Consider the following 21,233-nt stretch of genomic DNA (forward strand, 5'->3'; position numbering starts at 1 on the left):
GCCTCGCTATCGTGGGGGGGGGGATGACATTAGTTGTGTTGATGATGAAGACGACGGCGAGTGGGAAGCCATCATTTTCATCAATCGTCAAAAGCTTTTCATCATCATCATCAAAGCGGTGGTGATGATGATCGTCCAAACTGCACCAGAATCAAACATCACCATCTGTAGATCTATCACAGTAATCCAAAACACATAATCGTGGTTCACACACCACGTCGTCATAATCATCATCGTCAGCAGAGTGATCATCATTAGATGACTCGTATGCGTCATCATTCTCATCATACAAACCACATCAGGACCCATACTCGCTCGCTGGCTGCTGTGAAGACCGCTCTGAATGCAGTTGATGAGATGTGTAATATATATCTATATATATAAAATCGTTCATGTCTGTCTGTGTGTGTGTGTGTGGACTTTGGCCCATACGCACTTTCATTGGACGGCGGTTGCCCCTGGCAACGGCTAGCCACGCCTTCGCCGCTTTCATTGGACCTGGCAACGGCTAGCCACGCCTTCGCCAAGGGCTGCAGTTTCATTGGACGGCGGTTGCCCCTGCCAACGGCTAGCCACGCCTTCGCCACTTTCATAAGCTCCGTATTTAATTAAATAATAGCCATTACACAGTATTGTTGGAGCGCTAGGAGGGGGGGAAGGAACGCCACCCGTACCCTGCCTCTTCCAAGCCGACAATTTTAGGCGAGGCCGCAGGCTTTGCACGCTACTAGGCCTCGACACCCACCACGCCACTCTGAGGTAAATTCATCAAAGTTTTTCCTACTCTTCACTACACCCCCACCACAATGTGTGCTATTAATATTACTTTTAAACCCAACGCGCCAACAATCGATTACTTTAATGTTCACTGTACAAATACTCATTAAGCTGGGTGAGCGTACTGCCAGTCTATCATGTACACTGTAGCCTGCTTATTAAGCTCGGTGAGCGTACTGCCACTCTATCATGTACACTCTAGCCTGCTTATGAAGCTGAGTGCGTGTACTGGCAGTCTATAATGTGGACTCTTGCCTGGTTATTATAATCGATTCTTTATATGTTCTTTGTACAAACAGTCATTAAGCTGCTTGAGCGACCCCAGTTCGATTCCAACTCACGCCCACCACCGCTGACGATTATTTGAAACGGACCTGGCCCTCCCCTAGGTCCACTCAGCCTCAAAAGCGTAACTGCTGTCGTGTGTGAACATCGTCACTGGGGAGACAAAGGCGGCGGGGCATCGTGGATCCAAGTCCCGGGCGAAGCCGGGTCATGTGTATGTGTGTTTGTGTTTATGTGTATGTCTGTGTGTCTCTATGTATGTGTGTATGTATGTGTATGTATGTGTTTGTGTGTATGTGTGTGTATGTATGTGGGTTTTTTTAATGTCTTTATGTGTATGTCTGCGTGTCTCTATGTATGTGTGTATGTACGTGTGTGCATGTGTTTGTGTGTATGTATGTGTGTGTGTATGTATGTGTGTGTCTATGTATGTGTGTGTATGTGTGTGTATGTATGTGTGTTATGTGTCTGTCTGTGTCTGCATGTATGTGTGTGTGTATTGTGTATGTGTTTGTGTGCATGTATGTGTGTGTTTGTGTGTATGTGTATGTCTGTGTGTATGTGTTTGTGTGTATGTGTGTGTATGTATGTGTGTGTATGTGTTTGTATGTGTTTGTGTGTTTACGCTCGCATTACACAAATGTGTTGCTGGTCTAAGGCGTTCCTCGCACAGCATTGCCGCTTTATTATTTCAGTCGTTTACTGCCTTACGCACCCTGAAAGTCGTGTGTGTCTGCAGCAAGCGCGTGTATGTGTACCTATGGACGCGCGCGCGTGTGTTGTGTAGGGGGAACGGTAGTGTAGTGCTTAGCGTGCTGTCTGTGTCTGTGTGTGTGTGTGTCTGTCTGTGTCTGTCTGCATGTGTCTGTGTGTGTGTCTGTGTGTGTGCGTGTGTGGTGTGTGGGGAGCGGTAGTGTAGTGCTTAGCGTGCTGTCTGTGTGTCTGTGTGTGTGTGTGTCTGTCTGTGTCTGTCTGTGTGTGTCTGCGTGTGTCTGTGTGTGTGTCTGTGCGTGTGTGGTGTGTGGGGAGCGGTAGTGTAGCGGTTAGCGCGCTGCGCTATGAACCTGGCGACCCGGGTTCGATTCCCGCTCACGGCTAACACCAGTGACGATTATCTGAACCGGTCCTGGGCCTCCCCTAGGTCGACTCAGCCTTAAATGAGTACCTGGTGCGGTGTGTAAACATCGCCACTGGGGAGACAAAGGCGGTCGGGCGTGGTGCTGGCCACCCACCCCCTCGTGTACCGTTCCGGCCTTCATAGGTGCTCGCTAACAGCACTTGCCCCTACAGTCTGTTAAGGCTATACGGGGGATCTTTGTCTTTTGGTGTGTGAGGAGCGGTGGGTGTAGTGCTTAACGCTACGCTGCGCTACCAACCCGGCGAACCCAGTTCCATTCCCGCTCACGGCCACCACCGGTGACGATTATTTGAACCTCCCCTAGGTCCACTCAGCCTCAAACGAGTAACTGGTGTGGCGTATTAACATCGGCACTTGGGAGACAAAGGCGGCCGGGCGTGGTAGATCCAAGTCCCGGGCGAAGCCGGGCCATGTGTATGTGTTTATGTGTATGTCTGTGTGTCTGTATGCATGTGTGTATGTATGTGTGTGTATGTGTTTTTGTGTATGTATGTGTGTGTGTATGTATGTGGGTTTTTTTGTATGTGTTTATGTGTATGTCTGCGTGCCTGTATGTATGTGTGTATGTACGTCTGTGGATGTGTTTGTGTGTATGTATGTGTGTGTCTATGTATGTGTGTGTATGTGTTTCTGTGTTTGTATGTGTGTGTATGTATGTGTGTTATGTGTCTGTCTGTGTGTCTGCATGTATGTGTGTGTGTATTGTGTATGTGTTTGTGTGTGTTTGTGTGTTTACGCTCGCATTACACAAATGTATAATGCGGGTCTAAGGCGTTCCTTACACAGCATTGCCGCTTTATTATTTCAGTCGTTTACTGCCGTATGCACCCTGAAAGTCGTGTGTGTCTGCAGCAAGCGCGTGTATGTGTACCTATGGACGCGCGCGCGTGTGTTGTGTAGGGGGAACGGTAGTGTAGTGCTTAGCGTGCTGCCTGTGTCTGTGTGTGTGTGTCTGTGTGTGTGTGTCTGTGTGTGTGTCTGTATGTGTGTCTGTGTGTGTGCGTGTGTGGTGTGTGGGGAGCGGTAGTGTAGTGGTTAGCGTGCTGTCTGTGTGTCTGTGTGTGTGTGTCTGTCTGTGTCTGTCTGTGTGTGTCTGCGTGTGTGTGTCTGTGTGTGTGTGTCTGTGTGTGTATCTGTGCGTGTGTCGTGTGTGAGGAGCGGTGGGTGTAGTGGTTAACGCTACGCTGCGCTACAAACCCGGCGAACCGAGTTCCATTCCCGCTCACGGCCACCACCGGTGACGATTATTTGAACCTCCCCTAGGTCGACTCAGCCTCAAACGAGTAACTGGTGTGGCGTATTAACATCGCCACTGGGGAGACAAAGGCGGCCGTGCGTGAGTGGTGAGGGAGGGAGAGTCGTGAGGGAGGGAGAGTGCTGAGGGAGGGAGAGTGGTAAGGGAGGGAGAGTGGTGAGGGAGGGACTCAGCCGCAAAACGAGTAACTGGTGTGGCGTATTAACATCGCCACTGGGGAGACAAAGGCGGCCGGGCGTGGTGGATACAAGTCCCGGGCGAAGCCGGGTAGTACAGCTAGTATTGATATATTTATATGTGGAGGAGGCGTCCTGTCTGATTATTTATTCATAATCCATTGCTGGAGCAATGATCAAGGTGGTGGTGAGGCACACTCATCATAATCATGGTGACAGATTTGATGATGATGATTGTGATTTGCATTAATGTTCCATCTGTTTCCATCTGTACGGGGATCCGGTGTGAACCGCCTCGAACGCGTGGCTTTTCTCCGGTGCACTTCGCTTTCCTCCCAAGCGTAATTACATTTTAATGTAGGACCGCAGAGCTTGGAGAATCGGTGGCTTTTTTTGCTTTGTTCCCGCACCTCCGTCGTGAAAACTGTGTGAGATCACGTGACCTCCTGCCAGTAGCGGGCCTTCGACACCTCACGCAATAGCCTCAAGGTGCACCTAGCCTGGCACAAGCGCCGTGGTGACGTCACCGCCACTTGGTTGGCATTGTTGTAATGGTGGTAGGGGTGGGTGGTTGAAGTGTGGTGGCAGTTGTTGTTGTTTGTTGAGGTGTGGCTTGCTGGTGGTTGAGGTGCGGCGTTATGGTGGTGGGTGGTGGTGGTAGTGGTGGTGGTAGTGGTGGTGGTAGTGGTTGGTGGTAGTGGTGATGGTAGTAGTGGTGGTAGTGGTGGTGGTAGTGGTTGGTGGTGGTAGTAGTAGTGGTGGTGATGGTAGTAGTAGTGGTGGTAGTAGTGGTAGTGGTGGTAGTAGTGGTAGTGGTGGTAGTGGTGGTAGTGGTGGTGGTAGTGGTTGGTGGTGGTGGTAGTGGTGGTGGTAGTGGTTGGTGGTGGTAGTGGTTGGTAGTGGTAATAGTGGTGGTAGTAGTGGTGGTAGTGGTGGTGGTGGTAGTGGTTGGTGGTGGTGGTAGTGGTTGGTGGTGGTAGTGGTGATGATAGTGGTGGTAGTGGTGGTAGTGGTGGTGGTAGTGGTGTAACTGGGCCCGCGCTGGGTGGTAAAGTACGGGCGGCGATCTGACGCGGCGAGGTGGTTAATGGCACCACGGCTCCTACCCCACGTCCCCCCCCCTCGTTATCTGATGGGATCCCTAAGCCTCGGCCCAGAACCCGGGACCCCCCATCGAGAATATCCCCCACCATTCCCCCCCACCGCTACCCCCGCCTCCCCACTGAACAAACACGGTGGTAGTGGTGGTGGTAGTAGTGGTGGTAGTGGTGGTGGTAGTGGTAGTGGTAGTGCTAGTGGTAGTGGTGGTAGTGGTGGTAGTGGTAGTGGTGGTAGTGGTGGTGGTAGTGGTAGTGGTAGTGGTAGTGGTAGTGCTGGTGGTAGTGGTGGTAGTGGTGGTAGTGGTAGTGGTGGTAGTGGTGGTGGTAGTGGTGGTGGTAGTGGTAGTGGTGGTAGTGGTGGTGGTAGTGGTGGTAGTGGTGGTGGTGGTAGTGGTGGTAGTGGTGGTGGTGGTAATGGTGGTGATGGTAGTGGTGTTGGTGGTGGTAGTGGTGGTGGTAATGGTGGTGATGGTAGTGGTGTTGGTGGTGGTGGTAGTGGTGGTGTGGGGCGAGGTCGGTGATTTTGAGCCGTGAACGCGACCTGGCACCGGAACCCCACGGCCAGAAACAATCAGCGGCGACGATGAAGAAAAGACTTCGCTCACCGATCCGCCAATCTCTCTTCGCCGCGTGCGTCCCTCGACGTAAACGAACAGAGCAAACTGATGAATAAATACAAACAACAAAAGCGTTTGAGCGGTGAATGAGACGCACGACCCACGGCGGCGAGCTCCCGGAGTCATTCCTACAGGGAACGACGGAACGAACGAGTGAATGAATGGAACACGCGGGGGGGGGGGGGGTGTGATCGCGACGCGTGATTGTGAATGCCTCGCGAATTAACGCCTCTTCCTCCGAATATGTTGTCTCTCCGCATAATAAAGTTATTATTATTTTTTAAACACATCCCATCAGCCATACACGTCGCATCAGCAGCAGCATTGGTTCAACGGGAGCTCTGGACCAGTTTCCACATTTAGTGTCTCAACATCATGAGCAGCAGCAGCTTGACCCAATGTTATCTGTGTGTACGTTGAACTTCTTTCGCACCGTACGTAGCCACCCGTGCACATCGGAGGTTGCGGCGGAAGGACAACAAACTGAACACAAAACAAAGCGGTTCTCAAGCAATGAGTTTGTCAAATCTAGAATAATTTAAAGGTGCACGGCTCCAGTGGCTTCCGAAACATCGCAAGGCAGAGCATTCCAGACGGCCGCAGAAGCGCGTCTGGAAGCGCCGCGCGATGCGGTGACCAAAGTTTTTGTTCGACGTCTGAGCCGGAGTCCTCTGCAGCGAGGGATGAGTTGTCACGAGGGGGTGGATGGCCAACACCACGCCCGACCGCCTTTGTCTCCCCAGTGGCGATGTTTACACACCGCACCAGGTACTCATTTGAGGCTGAGTCGACCTAGGGCAGGCCCAGGACCGGTTCGGATAATCGTCACCGGTGTTGGCCGTAAGCGGGAATCGAACCCGGGTCGCCGGGTTCATAGCGCAGCGCGCTAACCGCTGCACCACCGCTCCCCACTATCTTTGTCTCTGTTGTCCGTTCCCCGCACCCCATATTAGCACGCTTGGCTATACACACACACACAGACACACAGAGACACGCACTTACAACACTTACGACACTTACAATAACAAACCCGTGTGGATGGCTACACGCGGGAGGCCGCAATTACCCGACGCGAACTGCAATTACCCGGTAGCAGTAGCGATGTGTAATCACCGCATCATCATCAACAACAACAACAACACAAAAACAACAACACTACCACCACCACGAAGCGCAGCGCTAAACCGGAAAGTCAGGTGCGATGGGAAGCGATTCGAGACGTAAACGGAGCTGTCAATCGGCTGATTGGTGAGGAAATGTCTTCCTTGGGGGAGGAAAGAGGATTGGGGGGGGGGGGGGGCTAGGAGGAGTCGGGGAGGGGGCTAGGAGGAGTGGGGGGGGGCTAGGAGGAGTGGGGGGGGGCTCATCATGAGTCGCTCTCACCACGAGAATGACACCTCCAGGTTTCCACAGCGGATCCAGAGACCCATGAACTCCCTTCGCGCCGCGTGCCAACACCAGGCCGCCTTTGTCTCCCCAGCGGCGATGTTTTACACACCGCACCAAGTACTCATTTGAGGCTGAGTCGACCTAGGGGAGGCCCAGTACCGGAGGACCCCGAGAAAAATCGACGCAACCACGGGGAGTGAGAGACGCCGCAAACTCCAAATATACAGCAGCAGGCGTCAGGGTCGGGATCTAACCATCGACCTTCTATTTACCAGGCGAGGTAGTTAACATCTCATAGCCACCGTGATGATGATGATGATTAGAGGGAGACACCGCAAACTCCAAATATACAGCAGCAGGCGTCAGGGTCGGGATCTAACCATCGACCTTCTATATACCAGGCGAGGTAGTTAACATCTCATAGCCACCGTGATGATGATGATGAGAGGGAGACACCGCAAACTCCAAATATACAGCAGCAGGCGTCAGGGTCGGGATCTAACCATCGACCTTCTATATACCAGGCGAGGTAGTTAACATCTCATAGCCACCGTGATGATGATGATGATGAGAGGGAGACACCGCAAACTCCAAATATACAGCAGCAGGCGTCAGGGTCGGGATCGAACCATCGACCTTCTGTGTACCAGGCGAGGTAGTTAACATCTCCTAGCCACCGTCAAAAATGGTGGCACCTGTGTGCCGACTGGAATTTCGATAGGTCTCATGAATCTTATCCTCATTTAATCTGAATATATACCGCGCCTCGGCTCAAGGCGCTCTACGACGGAGCTTTGAAAAGCGGTAACAGAAAGATCACGCGATTCACATGGCAAGTGGCGGTGCAAGTGGCGAGGAATGAGGGGCACGTGACAGGGGTCACGTGACAGGGGTCACGAGAGGGCAGCTGGGGAGGGACGGCACGGAGTGGAGGGGCGGGGAGAGGGGGGAGGAAGGGAATGGGCGACTCGGCAGAGATGGTGAGGCTCTAAGAGAGGAACGTGGAAGGAGGTGAAGGAGGGGGGCGGGGGCTGCTTCGTGCACAGGGGTAGGGGTGCAAGGATGGAGAAAGATTGAAAAACGAGATTGGGGACGGGGAGAAGGAATGACAGAGATAGAGAGAGGATTGTGAGCGAAGAGGACGAGGCAGGGAGATGATGCGAGATGAGGTGGGGAAAGGCCACGGAGAGATTTAAAGGTATAGCTGTAAGTTTTTACCATTTAAACTGGTACAAAACTGACACCTTTATACAAGGCATCATGTTTGCAATAACCGCAACACAAGCAGTCAAAATGCAAACAAAAAGAAACAACTCTGATAATGGTAATGATATGCACTACCATTATCAGAGTTGTTTCTTTGATATGCACTACCATTATCAGAGTTGTTTCTTTTTGTTTGCATTTTGACTGCTTGTGTTGCGGTTATTGCAAACATGATGCCTTGTATAAAGGTGTCAGTTTTGTACCAGTTTAAAGGGTAAAAACCTACTACTATATTTTGCCACTGATAAAGGAGATCTCATAGTGTAAAAGATTAAAAGGTGTCGGCGGCCGTAAGCGTCTCGCGGTGAAACTGCTGCGGCCGGAGAAGCATCTTCTTGTTGAGATCTCTCCCCGCGCCCGTGGGGTCATCCAGCCGTGACCCCCAACCGCCAGGGTGGAGGAACATTCGCCAATAAAACTGCGCGTGGCGTTAACCGATAAAAAATATATATAGAAAATAGGCGACGTTTCAGGCAATAGTCCTTCTTCGTAGCCCCTCTATGTGCTGCGAGGATGGGCCAATTGTCGGAAACGTTGCCTCTCATACGTTTTACATATTTAAAATATATAACAGAAGATACCTCGAGTTTGATCTTCCACGAAGTTCACGGTCCACTCTAAATCGCACAAACCATGGCAGAGGATGCCGACACCCTGACGATACACAAATGACAAAATATAAAACTCTGCGGTAGTAGTGGCGCGCGACCGCGGTCATCCAGAGCAGAGACCCCTAGCAGCGTACAACGACGCAACGCAACCGATTCACAAATAATAATAAGAAGAAGTTGGAGACGTCGCAGCGACGATGCTTCAACTAACTCGTGTCGCGGCTGTCTGGGCTTGACCACGTGAACTTCAAGTTGCAGCCGTTGCTCTGCAGCTACATCAGCAGCCGTACGACAACAACAACAACAAGATTGATTTAATATTTTAATGCCACTAAAGTGTTGTCGTTCCGATTGCTTTGTTACTGTGATCTCAGGGAGTCGGTTAAAGCTCGCGATGTTCTCGCTCGCAAGGTGCTGGAAGGCGACCTTTGCCAGGTCACCGCGACTCAGTCGAGGTCCCGTTGAGTCGATAATCACAGCGAAGACAAAGGTCCTCCCGCGGAGCCCACGCAGACTGTCGGGGCAAGCGCTCTAAGCCAGTGCCCTACGACGAGAGAGTTGGAGCGGCGCAAAAGAAAAAAAAATATCCCCCGTATCGCCTTAACAGACTGTAGGGGCAAGTGCTGTTAGCGAGCACCTATGAAGGCCGGCACGGCACACGAGGGGGGTGGGTAGCCAACACCACGCCCGGCCGCCTTTGTCTCCCCAGTGGCAATGTTTACACACCGCACCAGGTACTAATTTGAGGCTGAGTTGACCTAGGGGAGGCCCAGGACCGGTTCAGACAATCGTCACTGGTGTTGGCCGTGAGCGGGAATCGAACCAGGGTCGCCAGGTTTGTAGCGCAGCGCACTGACCGCTATGCTACCGCTCCCCACTACAAACGCGCACATAAAGACATACATGTAGTACATACGTACAGCGTACACATTCACACATACATATATACATATACACGCATGCATATATACACACATACATATACACGCATGCAAAATGACAACGAGAAAGATCCCCCGGATAGCCTTTATCAGACTATTGGGGCAAGTGCCGTTAGCGAGTTGCATCTATGCACACCGATGCATTTGTGCGCCTGTTTAGTTCGTGGTCCTTCTCACGAACCTAAGATGTGCACGGTTGGCTACGTCCGGTGCGAAAGAAGTGCAACCTACGAACGTACATACACTGGCACTCACACATTCAAACGCGCGCGCACACATATACATACAAACACATAAACGAACACATACCGTAGGCGTATACAGACGAACACACGTGATTCATAACATATTATTTTTGTTGGGTTGGGCGTACGTGATGATCCCGGACAAATTTGTGTCGTGACACCCTTCACCACCAGCCACAGCCGATACACACAAAAAACCCGAAACTGTCACGTTTCGAACGGCGCGCAGATAAATGTCCCGTTTCAACTCGACTTGGTGAACAGATTCTCACTCACTCGCTCAGCGCCGGCGAGTTAGAAAGCAATGATCTTCAGGACAGGAACGACGCTCCACATTCTGTTTAGAAACATATATATAAAGACAAAGATCCCCCGTATAGCGTTTAGGAGACTGTTGGGGCAAGTTCTGTTAGCGAGTAGCACCTATTGAAGACCAGCACGGCACACGAGGGGGTGGGTGGCCAGCTTCACGCCCGGCCGCCTTTGTCTCCCCAGTAGCGATTTTTACACACCGCACCAGGTACTCATTTGAGGCCGAGTCGATCTAAGGGAGGCCCAGGACCGGTTCAGAAAATCGACAGGTTCGTAGCGAAGTGCGCAAACCGCTACAATACCGCGCACACACAACACTCACACACACTCTCACACACTCACACTCTCACACACACTCTCACACACACACATCCTCACACACACACACTCTCTCACTCACACACTCTCTCACTCACACTCTCACACACTCTCACACACACACAACACTCTCACACACTCTCACACACTCCCACACACACTCTCACACACACACACTCTCACACAGAACGTGTTTAATATTACGTACAATCTGTGCATGACACTGATCCATTACTACAAAGACGCAATCAAACATCGACATCACGCGCAGACAATTACCAGCATGGAAACAATAAACACTTAAAGATACACATATATATGATATATACACACACACTCTTAAAAATCATGATTTACTGCTCTTTGTCAATCCACTGCTGGATGAAGGCTTCCCCACGATGGGGGGCTGTTTGACCATACTTCCCCATCGCGGTCAGTGCGGAATCGCGAGGTTCGGAGCCCTGGGGGTGACGTGGGGCGCAGGGTCACGAGACCACCACGCCGACAGCCACTCGATGATGATGCCCCTCGGCCGGGAATCGAACTCCGTTGGCGAGGTTCGTAGGAGGGTGCCGACACACACGGGGAGGGAGGAGGAGGGGGGGTAGGGTAGAGGGATACAGGAGGAGGAGGAGGAGGGGGGGTCTACAGGGATGAGGAGGGAGGGGGGGGGGTTCGTGTCCCAATGTGAACGCGGTGACCTCTGCCGTGAGTTCCACGTGAACGCCTCAACCCGTTCTGCTGCTGCTGCTGTTTTAATATTGCGATGTGATTGTTTCCTCTCTCTCATCTCTCTCTCGTCTCCCTCCCTCTCTCTCTCTGTCTGTGCCTCTAGCCCCCCCCTCTCCACCCCCACCCCCTCGTCTGCTGCCCCCTCCCTGCCCTTCCCCCCCTCCACCCCCACCCCCTCGTCTGCTGCCCCCTCCCTGCCCCCCCCCTCCACCCCCACCCCCTCGTCTGCTGCCCCCTCCCCCATCCCCACCCCCTCGTCTGCTGCCCCCTCCCTGCCCCCTCCCTGCCCCCCCCCCTCCACCCCGCTCGTCTGCTGCTCCCTGCCCCCCCCCGCTCCATCCACACTCCCTCGTCTGCTGCCCCCTCCCTGCCCCCCCTCCACCCCGCTCGTCTGCTGCCCCCTCCCTGCCCCCCCCCTCTCTCTCTCCGCCTGTCACGACTCGCGTCACTGCGGCACTGACGACCTAATCCCGGGCGAGTCACACGAGCCGAGACCGGGGGGTGGGGGCAAAGGGGGGGGGAGGGGGAATGGGGGGGCGGGGGGAAGAGGTGTGTGGTGAAGGTTTACGTGAGTATGCGAGTGTTGTATTGTGTGTGTGTTCGTGTGTGCTCGCTAACAGCACTTGCCCCTACAGTCTGTTACAGGCTATACGAGGGATCTTTGTCTTTGTGTCTGCGTGCTCTTCTTTTATACCTCTCCCCAACTCTCTCTCCTCCTCGTGCGTGCACACACACGAACACACACGAACACACACACACACACGAACACACACACACACGAACATACACACACACACGAACACACACACACGAACACACACACACACGAACACACACACACGAACACACACACACACACGAACACCCACACACGAACACACACACACACGAACACACACACACACACACGAACACACACACGAACACACAGACACACGAACACACACACACACACATGAACACACACACACGAACACACACACACACGAACACACACACAGGTATACACTTTCATTGGTGCTCGCTAACAGTACTTGCCCCAACAGTCGGTGCAGGCTATACGGGGGATCTTTGTCTTTGTTGCGTGTGTTTGTCTCTGAATGTGTGTCTTCATCGGTGGTGCATCAGCCGGTGATCTCAGTCAGTCGACCCGTGGCACCTGCTGGGTCTGCCCCGTGACCTCGTGCCAGCGGGCGTTCGACACTTCACGTGGCCTCAACGTGCACCTAGCCTGGCACAAGCGTCGTGGTGACGTCACCGCCACTTAGTGGCCAATGGCGGTTGTTGTTGTTGTCTTCACCGGTGCATCTCGCCAACAGCACTTGCCCCAACAGTCTGTCGCAGGCTACACGGGTTATCTTTGTATTTGCGCGTGAGTCAGTGGGGGTAGGGAGCGGTGGCGCAGTGGTTAGCGCGATGCGCTACGAACCCGGCCACCCGAAGCCGATTCCCGCTCACGGCGATCAAACAGCCAGTGGCGATGATCTGATCCGGGGCCTCCCCTAGGCCGACTCAGCTTCATTTGCTCTACAGCCAGGTAATACGATGAACCGCCAACCTTAAACACCCAGTCGTTCATACAAGTTGCAGGCGGTATAGTACTATAGTAATAGAGCAAGTGCAGAATCACTGAACCGGAATTGATAGCTTGAAAGCATCTTCTTGGTTCTTTCGGTAAAGTCACGTAAGAAGGGAGATAATAAAATGATAAAAAATAAAACATAATAAAATAATACAATTCTCACGACGTTTCGGCCACAACGCAAGCAGCCGTCCTCAGGTGAAGAAACAGGTCTGTCGGGAAGACAGCGTCTGAATGATCGAAATTTAACTTGAAAGCATTTAGCGCGGGGCCCTTGAAAGTGTGGGGGTCCCGTGGGGGGGGGGGCTCTCTGTGCCCCGGGTTCGCTTCTGCAGTTGGGGGGAGGGGGGACGAACCACGTGGTTCGGGACTTGTAACCCCGGGGAAGCGACGCTTCCATCGACTCGGCGTTGTGCACCGGCAGTGACCCCCCCCCGCCCGTACGTGACGCAGAACAGGTGCTTGTGTCACGTGGGAGCCGGGGGAGGGGAGGGAGGGATGGAGTGAGGGGGGGGGGGCTGCTGGATATTTCCAGTGGAAAATCCATCAAACAAAAACTGCGCGTTCCACGTGATCCGCCAGAGCCCCCACCCCCTCAACCCCCCCCTCGCCCCGTGATCCCCCCACCCTCAAGCCCCCCCCCTCAAGCCCCCCCTCAAGCCCCCCCCCTCAAGCCCCCCCCCCCTCAAGCCCCCCCCCCCTCAAGCCCCCGCGACCTCGAACGCGGATTTCCGCGTGAAGGTGAAGGAGTGAACTTTGCGCGTTCCGTGCCGATTTCGTTCGGCACGGACGCGTGGAAAAGTTCTTCTACACCCGAGAGGGAGAGACATGGAGAGAGAGAGGGAGGGAGAGTGGGAGAGTGAGAGATAGAGAGAGTGATACAGAGAGAGAGGGAAGGGGTAAGGAGAGCAGAGCGTGAAATCTTTCGTGAAATCTTTCATTCAAAAAAAGGCGGGGGTTACATAAAGCAAAGCATAAAAAACCGAAATGATGAACGAAGCAAAGTGCCGACGACACCGATCATCTTCTTGTTTCATCTGATCGTCAAAAAAAGAGAGTGAGAGAGAGACATGGAGAGAGATAAAGAAAGAGAGAGTGAGAGTGAGAGGCGACTCCGAAACAAGCCGTGACATCCTCTTGGTTCTTTCGGTAAAATCACGTAGAAGGGAGATAATAAAATTATAAAAATTAAACATAATAAAATAATACAATTCTCACGACGTTTCGGCCACAACGCAAGCAGCCGTCTGAATGACGCTGTCTTTCCGACAGACCTGTTCTTCACCCGAGGACGGCTGCTTGCGTTGTGGCCGAAACGTCGTGAGAATTTTATTGTTTTATATTTTTATTATTTTATTATTTCCCTTCTACGTGACTTCACCGAAAGAACCAAGAAGATGAATCATTGCAGTCACGAAAGCTTTAAATCGAAAGCCGTGACATCTACCAGCGGATTGCAATCCTCCCTCGCCCCACCACCACCACCACCAGCATCCTCCTCTTCCCGCGATGTAGCGATCCGCCCAGCACACGGACCGATCTCACCGCTCCGTCTCCCACGGCGGACGACGCCTCCTCTCCCGACGCGCGTCACATTCATTGGCTGCCACTGCGCGATCACCTCCCAGTCTGGGTCAGCTGAAGCCTCATCACGTGACCACTCCGAACCCGCCCATACAGAACCCTCGCCTCATCCCATACAGAACCCTCATCCCAAACAGAATCCTCGTCTCATCCCATACAGAACCCTCATCCCAAACAGAATCCTCATCTCATCTCATACAGAACCCTCATCCCATACAGAACCCTCATCCCATACAGAACCCTCATCCCATACAGAGCCCTCATCCCATACAGAACCCTCATCCCATACAGAACCCTCATCCCATACAGAGCCCTCATCCCACACAGAGTGTGAACCTCTCCGTGCCGTGCGCCGTCTCACGACGCCGGGCAAGGCGCTCCCCAGGCCGCCTCGCATCCTCCTCCTCCTCCTCCTGCTGCTCCTGCTGCTCCTCCTCCTCCTCCTGCTGCTCCTGCTCCTCCTGCTGCTCCTGCTCCTGATGCTGCTGCTGCTCCTGCTGCTGCTACTACTACTGCTCCTCTGCCGATGCACAGGAAGAGCCCCTCTCGCGAGACATCGCTCAGCGTGTTGTCGCAGCCGAGTGTGATTGAGAGTGTGATTGAGAGTGTGATTGAGTGAGAGTGTGAGTGAGAGTGAAAGTGTGATTGAGAGTGTGAGTGAGAGTGTGAGTGAGAGTGTGAGTGAGAGTGTGATTGAGAGTGCGATTGAGAGTGTGAGTGAGAGTGTGATTGAGTGAGAGTGTGAGTGTGATTGAGAGTGTGATTGAGAGTGCGATTGAGAGTGTGAGTGTGATTGAGTGAGAGTGAGAGTGTGATTGAGAGTGTGATTGAGTGAGAGTGAGAGTGTGATTGAGAGTTTGCGATATACAGGATCGCGTGTGTCCTTGAGGCAGCGGTGTCGTAGTGGTCAGCGCTACGCTGCGCTACGCTGCGCTTTGACACCGGCGACAATGATTTGAATCGGTCTTGGGCCTCCCCTAGGTCCTCTCAGCCTCAAATGAGTACCTGGTGCGGTGTGTAAACATCGCCACTGGGGGATACAAAGGCGGTCGGGCGTGGTGCTGGCCACCGACCCCCTCGCGTGCCGTACTGGCATTAAATAGGTGTTCGCTAACAGCACTTGCCCCCAAAGTCTGTTCAGTTTCGAGGAGATCTTTGTCTTTATGTGTGTGAGAGTGTAAGAGTGTGTGATTGAGAGTGAGCGCGTGATTAAGAGTGTGTCTCAACAGAGAAACAGGGAGAGGGGTGAGTGTTTGTATGATTGAGAGAGCGAGCGAGCGAGCGTGTGTGTGAGCGTGAGAGTGTGTGTTTGTGCATGAGAGTGTTGGTAAGTGTGCGCGTGTATTTGTGAATGTGAGAGGGTGGGAGCGTGTGTGTGTGTGAGAGGCTGGGAGTGTGCTTATGTCTGAGAGAGCGTGAGAGAGTGTGCATATAAGAGACTCTGTGTGTGGATGTGTGAGTGAAAGGGTGAGTGAGAGGGTGAGTGAGTGTGTGTGAGAGTGGGGAGCGGTCGTGCAGCGGTTAGCGCGCTGCGCTACAAACCCGGCGACCCGAGTTCGATTCCCGCTCACGGCCACCACCAGTGACGATTATCTGAACCGGTCCTGGGCCTCCCCTAGGTCGACTCAGCCTCAATTGAGTACCTGGTGCTACGTGTAACAAAAAATTGCCACTTAGGGAGACAAATGCGGCCGGGCGTTGAGGCTATGCGGGGTGACCTATGTGCCCACTCACCCACCCACTCACCCACCCACTCACTCACCTGTTGTCCACTCACTCACCCACCCACTCACTCACTCACCCACTCACTCACCCACTCACCCACCCACCCACTCACCCACCCACTCACCTGTTGTCCACTCACTCACCCACTCACCCTCCCACTCACTCACTCACCCACCCACCCACTCACTCTCTCACCTGTCGTCCACTCACTCACCCACCCACTCACCCACCCACTCACCCACCCACTCACTCACCCACTCACTCACTCACTCACCCACCCACCCACCCACCCACCCACTCACTCACCTGTTGTCCACTCACTCACCCACTCACTCACCCACCCACTCACTCACCCACCCACTCACCCACTCACTCACCCACTCACCCACTCACTCACCTGTTGTCCACCCACTCACTCACCCACTCACCCACCCACTCACCCACTCACCCACCCACTCACTCACCCACCCACTCACCCACTCACTCACCTGTTGTCCACCCACTCACTCACCCACTCACCTGTCGTCCTCTCAGCGAAGCTGTCCGCCCGCCGGTGATCCATCGTGGCCACGTGACGCGATCTCCCTGCGAGCGACAGAGAGAGAGAGAGAGAGAACAGCTGTGATGCACAAAGACAAAGATCCCCCGGGTAGCCTTCTCGTCTTTGGGGCCGTCCATAAATGACGTCACGCGATTTTGGACAATCCCCCCCCCCCCCATCGTCACACGGCGTCACAAAAAGTCAGACCCCCCCTCAGATATGACGTCACAAAGCTCTGCCCCCCCCCCCCAAAACCATATTTCCATTTAAAAAAAAAACATGCTTCAAATCGATTTCAACGATTGTCATTGTAGTGCGTATTTAATGTGCCGCTGCAGTCTGATGTTGTAGAAAAAAACATTTATTAAAAAGTCAATTTAATTAAGTAGAACGTGTTGTCTATACTTATTTAAAGTTGCGCATTTTGATGTGACGTCACATTTCTCAAACACCCCACCCCCCCGCTCGTCACACATCGTCACAAATGTCTGACCCCCCCCCCCCCCTAGGTGCGTGACGTCATTTATGGACAGCCAAACTTGCTGTTGCCATCACCGGCCACATGTCACGGTGGTCAAATCGTAAATCGTCGTGGTTTTACTCTCCAACACACACCGCTCTACTGAACTCGTAACTCATTGGTACGTTTTGTTCACGTGACAACCCCTTACGAATTGCCCGTGTCGGGTGGTGGTGGGTTAAACGACACATTTATATTTACGCGATCTGGGCTTATTGTGAATCATATTGGTCGCGAAAGCCTACGAAGTGTGAAACGGCTCATCAATAGATACAGAGGTTCTCCTCGCTATACGTAGCAGATGCGTTCCATAAAACAGGGGCACACAAAGGAGAAACCGCACGAGTAGACGGGATGCATGCCGAGTAGCGCACACAGTACACACACAGTACACACGCACAATACACACACAGTACACAGTACACACACAGTACATACACAGTACACACGCACAATACACACACACAGTACACAGTACACACACAGTACATACACAGTACATACACAGTACACACATAGTACGCAAATACACAGTACACACAGTACACACGCACACAGTACACACGCACACAGTACACACACAGTACACAGTACACACGCACAGTACACACGCGTACAGTACACACGCGCACAGTACACACGCGCACAGTACACACGCGCACAGTACACACACGCACAGTGCACACACGCACACAGTACACACACACAGTACACAGCACACAATGTTATCCCATATCCGACCGACAAAGCCGCACGTCGAATGAATCCAAACCGCATAATAGAACGAATTATGGCTATTTAATAGGTTAGCCTCGCACAAACCCTAACCCGCATCAATCAAGCCAAATCTGAATATACACAACAAAGATAAAGATCCCCCGTCTAGCCTCAACAGACTGTTGGGACAAGTGCTGTTAGCGAGCAGCACCCAGTGGTGATTTTTAATACACCGCACCAGGTACTAATTTGAGGCTGAGTCGACCTAGGGAGGCCCATGAACGGTTCAAATAATCGTCACTGGTGTTGGCCGTGAGCGGGAATCGAACTCGGGTCGCTGGGTTCGTAGCGCAGCGCGCTAACCGCTGCACCACCGCTCCCCACAAAATATACGCACAAACGCATACACCAACACACGAATACATAGGCATACACAAATACATAAACATACACACACTCACTGTCTCTCGCGAGTGCACAGTACAGATGAGGAATAAGGGCCAATTGTCCCGGTGATCAATAGCCTGCGCCAGCGAACCCATGATAGGTTATTGATCACCTCTATTTGCAGCCGATAAATCAGTAGCGATAATATAATGGGCAGAGTCGGCGATAATCTGCGGTCAATCGACAATTGATGGCAATTCCCACTCTTTGCCACCGATTGCCGGCTCCATCAGTCACCGACGTGTCCGTGCGTGTGCACGTTGGACTTTTTTTCGCACCGTACCTAGCAGCACGTGATCATCGGAGGCGCGGGGGGCCAGGGACAGCGAACTGCATGCGAAGAGCAGTTCGGAAAGAAATGAGTTGCCAATCAAGATCGGAAAAAAAGGATGCGTTCATTGATCGTCGATTAATTAGAATGACGTCTCGGACGATCGCCAATGCTGCTAAAGGATCGCAATGCGGTTTAGTGGGGGCGATGACGTCACAGATCAATACCCGTCATCGGTAACCGCGTTGTAAGGAGCGATATCGACACCCGATCATTTCCGGTTATCGGTGATCGATGACGACTATAACCTGTGATCCACAACGCAGGTTTTGTTGTTGTTAGATCGCGTAAATATGTAAATGTGTCGTGAAACCCGCCACCACCCGACACAGCCAACTAGTAAGGTTTGTCACGTGAACAGATCGTGGCCAATTCGTCACTAGTACAGCATTAGTGTGCAGTGTATAGTGTAGTGTATAGTAGTGTATTGTGGTATTGTGTAGTGTATAGTGTAGTGTACTAGTACAGCACTAGTGTGCAGTGTATAGTGTAGTGTATAGTAGTGTAGTGTATTGTGGTATTGTGTAGTGTATAGTGTAGTGTATTATGTAGTGTATAGTAGTGTAGTGTATTGTGGTATTGTGCAGTGTATAGTGTAGTGTATAGTAGTGTAGTGTATAGTAGTGTAGTGTATAGTGTAGTGTACTAGTACAGCAGCAACGCCGGTGTGTGTTGGAGAGCCAAGCCGCAACATTTACAATCCGAGTACGACGTTTCGCCACTGATCACAACCAGCTTCATCAGGCGACAGCCAGATGTGTGGGGAAGTCCGCCCGTAAAGATTCTTGGCAATAAAATCGCCAACGAGCAGCAGTCACGAGGCTTGGTCATCGTTACCGATGTAACTGCTCGACAATAATCGATTAGCGATCTGTGTTAACTGTGGATGTTAACAGATTTCGCACCGAATCATCTCTCGCGCGCGCTCTCTCTCTCCCACACACGCGCGTGCCGGTGATGTCCGCGTCTTCTTCGAACGATGGGGGGCCGGACAAGCCCCCCTCTCTGTGTACCAGCGTGGACGGCACCCCTCGTGTTCACCTTCTGAAGCGCTCGCTCGTCACCGTGGCGTGCGCGATGACACCACCACCACCACAACCACCACCACCACGTGGCTTTTACTTTGTGTCGTGCGCGGCGCATTTAGCGCCACTGCGCCTGTGGATTTATAGCGTTTGCGGTTTGGTTGCTGGTGACTTTGTGTGTACTTCCTATCGGAATCGCCTGCAGTGCTGTTGCAATCAAAGTTGTTCAAAATTCATAAAGTCTCTCTCCGAGACACTCAGCTCAATGAAGCGCGCGAAGTCGGGAGAGAGCGAATTACTCTTTTTAATCTCTCTCTAAACTCCCTCTAAACTCTCTCTAAACTCCATCTAAACTCTCTCTAAACTCTCTCATCAGGTATAATCTCCTCCGCCCCCCCCTTGCGTGGGGGCGGGGGGGTCTGGGAGTTGGGGGGGTCTGGGGGTGGGGGGTAACGAGGGGTTGGTAACGGTCACCGTCACTGTAATCGCGTTACTCGTTACTGTAATCGCGTTACTCGTCGCGTTACATATAATAATATATTATTTTATTATGTTTCATTTTTGTTATTTTATTACTTCCCTTCTACGTGACTTTACCGAAAGAACCAAGAAGATGAATCCCTGCAGTCACGAAAGCTTTAAATCGGAAATTAAACTCATCATCATCATCGGCGGCGGCGACGTTTCGAGGGTTGGGGGGGGGGGGCCGAGGAGCCGGGCTCACTGCCCGCAGGGGCGGCGGATTAGGCCGCAGGGGGGGGCACCGCGGGGGGGGGGGGGGGGCACCACGGGGGGGGGGCCCCGCGGAGGAGTCGCAGAGGAGTCGATCCGTGGCCAGTCGCCTCCTGCACGACGGGCCCCCTAATCAGGGGCACGTGCGCCGCGCTCGAATCGGGACCCCCCACGGCGCGCGCGTGCATCTGTCCCCCCCCACCACCACTACTACTAACCCTTCCCCCCTCTCACCACTAATCCCACCCCCCCCCACCACAACTAACCTCCCCCCCACCCGCTCCAGCCCCGCCTCTGACCCCCCCCCACCACTACCCCCCCAGACGTCGCCTATAGTTCGTAGCTGATCAGCATCTCTTCTGGATACATTCACTCGCGGGATTTACCGCCTAAGCGAAATCTCAGGTGTGTGTGTGTTCTCCAGGTGTGTGTGTGTGTCTACACGTGTGTGTGTGTGTCTACACAGGTGTGTGTGTGTGTGCTTTACACATGTGTGAGTGTGTGTTCTGTACAGGTGTGTGTGTCTACACAGGAGTGTGTGTGTTCTACAGAGGTGTGTGTGTGTGTGTGTCTACACAGGTGTGTGTGTGTCTACACAAGTGTGAGTGTGTGTGTCTACACAGGTGTGTGTGTGTGCTTTACACATGTGTGAGTGTGTGTTCTGTACAGGTGTGTGTGTCTACACAAGAGTGTGTGTGTCTACACAGGTGTGTGTGTGTCTACACAGGTGTGTGTGTTCTACACAGGTGTGTGTGTCTACACAGGTGTGAGTGTGTGTCTACACAGGTGTGAGTGTGTGTCTACACAGGTGTGAGTGTGTGCTCTACACAGGTGTGTGTGTGTCTACACAGGAGTGTGTGTGTCTAC

General features: G+C 52.8%; 1 protein-coding gene across 2 annotated transcripts in view; it reads right to left on the reverse strand.

The window, feature by feature from the left end:
* The window catches only part of LOC133354376 (pituitary homeobox 3-like), a 115,658-nt gene that overhangs the window by 62,787 nt on the left and 31,638 nt on the right, over positions 1–21,233 (reverse strand). Inside the window, exon 2 of one of the 2 annotated variants that reach the window (XM_061571172.1) lies at positions 16,573–16,638. In XM_061571172.1, coding sequence (XP_061427156.1) covers positions 16,573–16,615 — 43 coding nt within the window. In that variant the 5' untranslated portion in view covers positions 16,616–16,638. Of the gene's footprint in view, positions 1–14,664; positions 14,735–16,572; positions 16,639–21,233 lie in introns of those variants that run through there. The other variant, XM_061571170.1, reaches the window with a different exon arrangement.

Source organism: Lethenteron reissneri, chromosome 47 (assembly GCF_015708825.2).
Source record: "Lethenteron reissneri isolate LAM-NWPU_2019-01 chromosome 47, ASM1570882v1, whole genome shotgun sequence".
Taxonomy (NCBI): Eukaryota; Metazoa; Chordata; class Hyperoartia; order Petromyzontiformes; family Petromyzontidae; genus Lethenteron; species Lethenteron reissneri.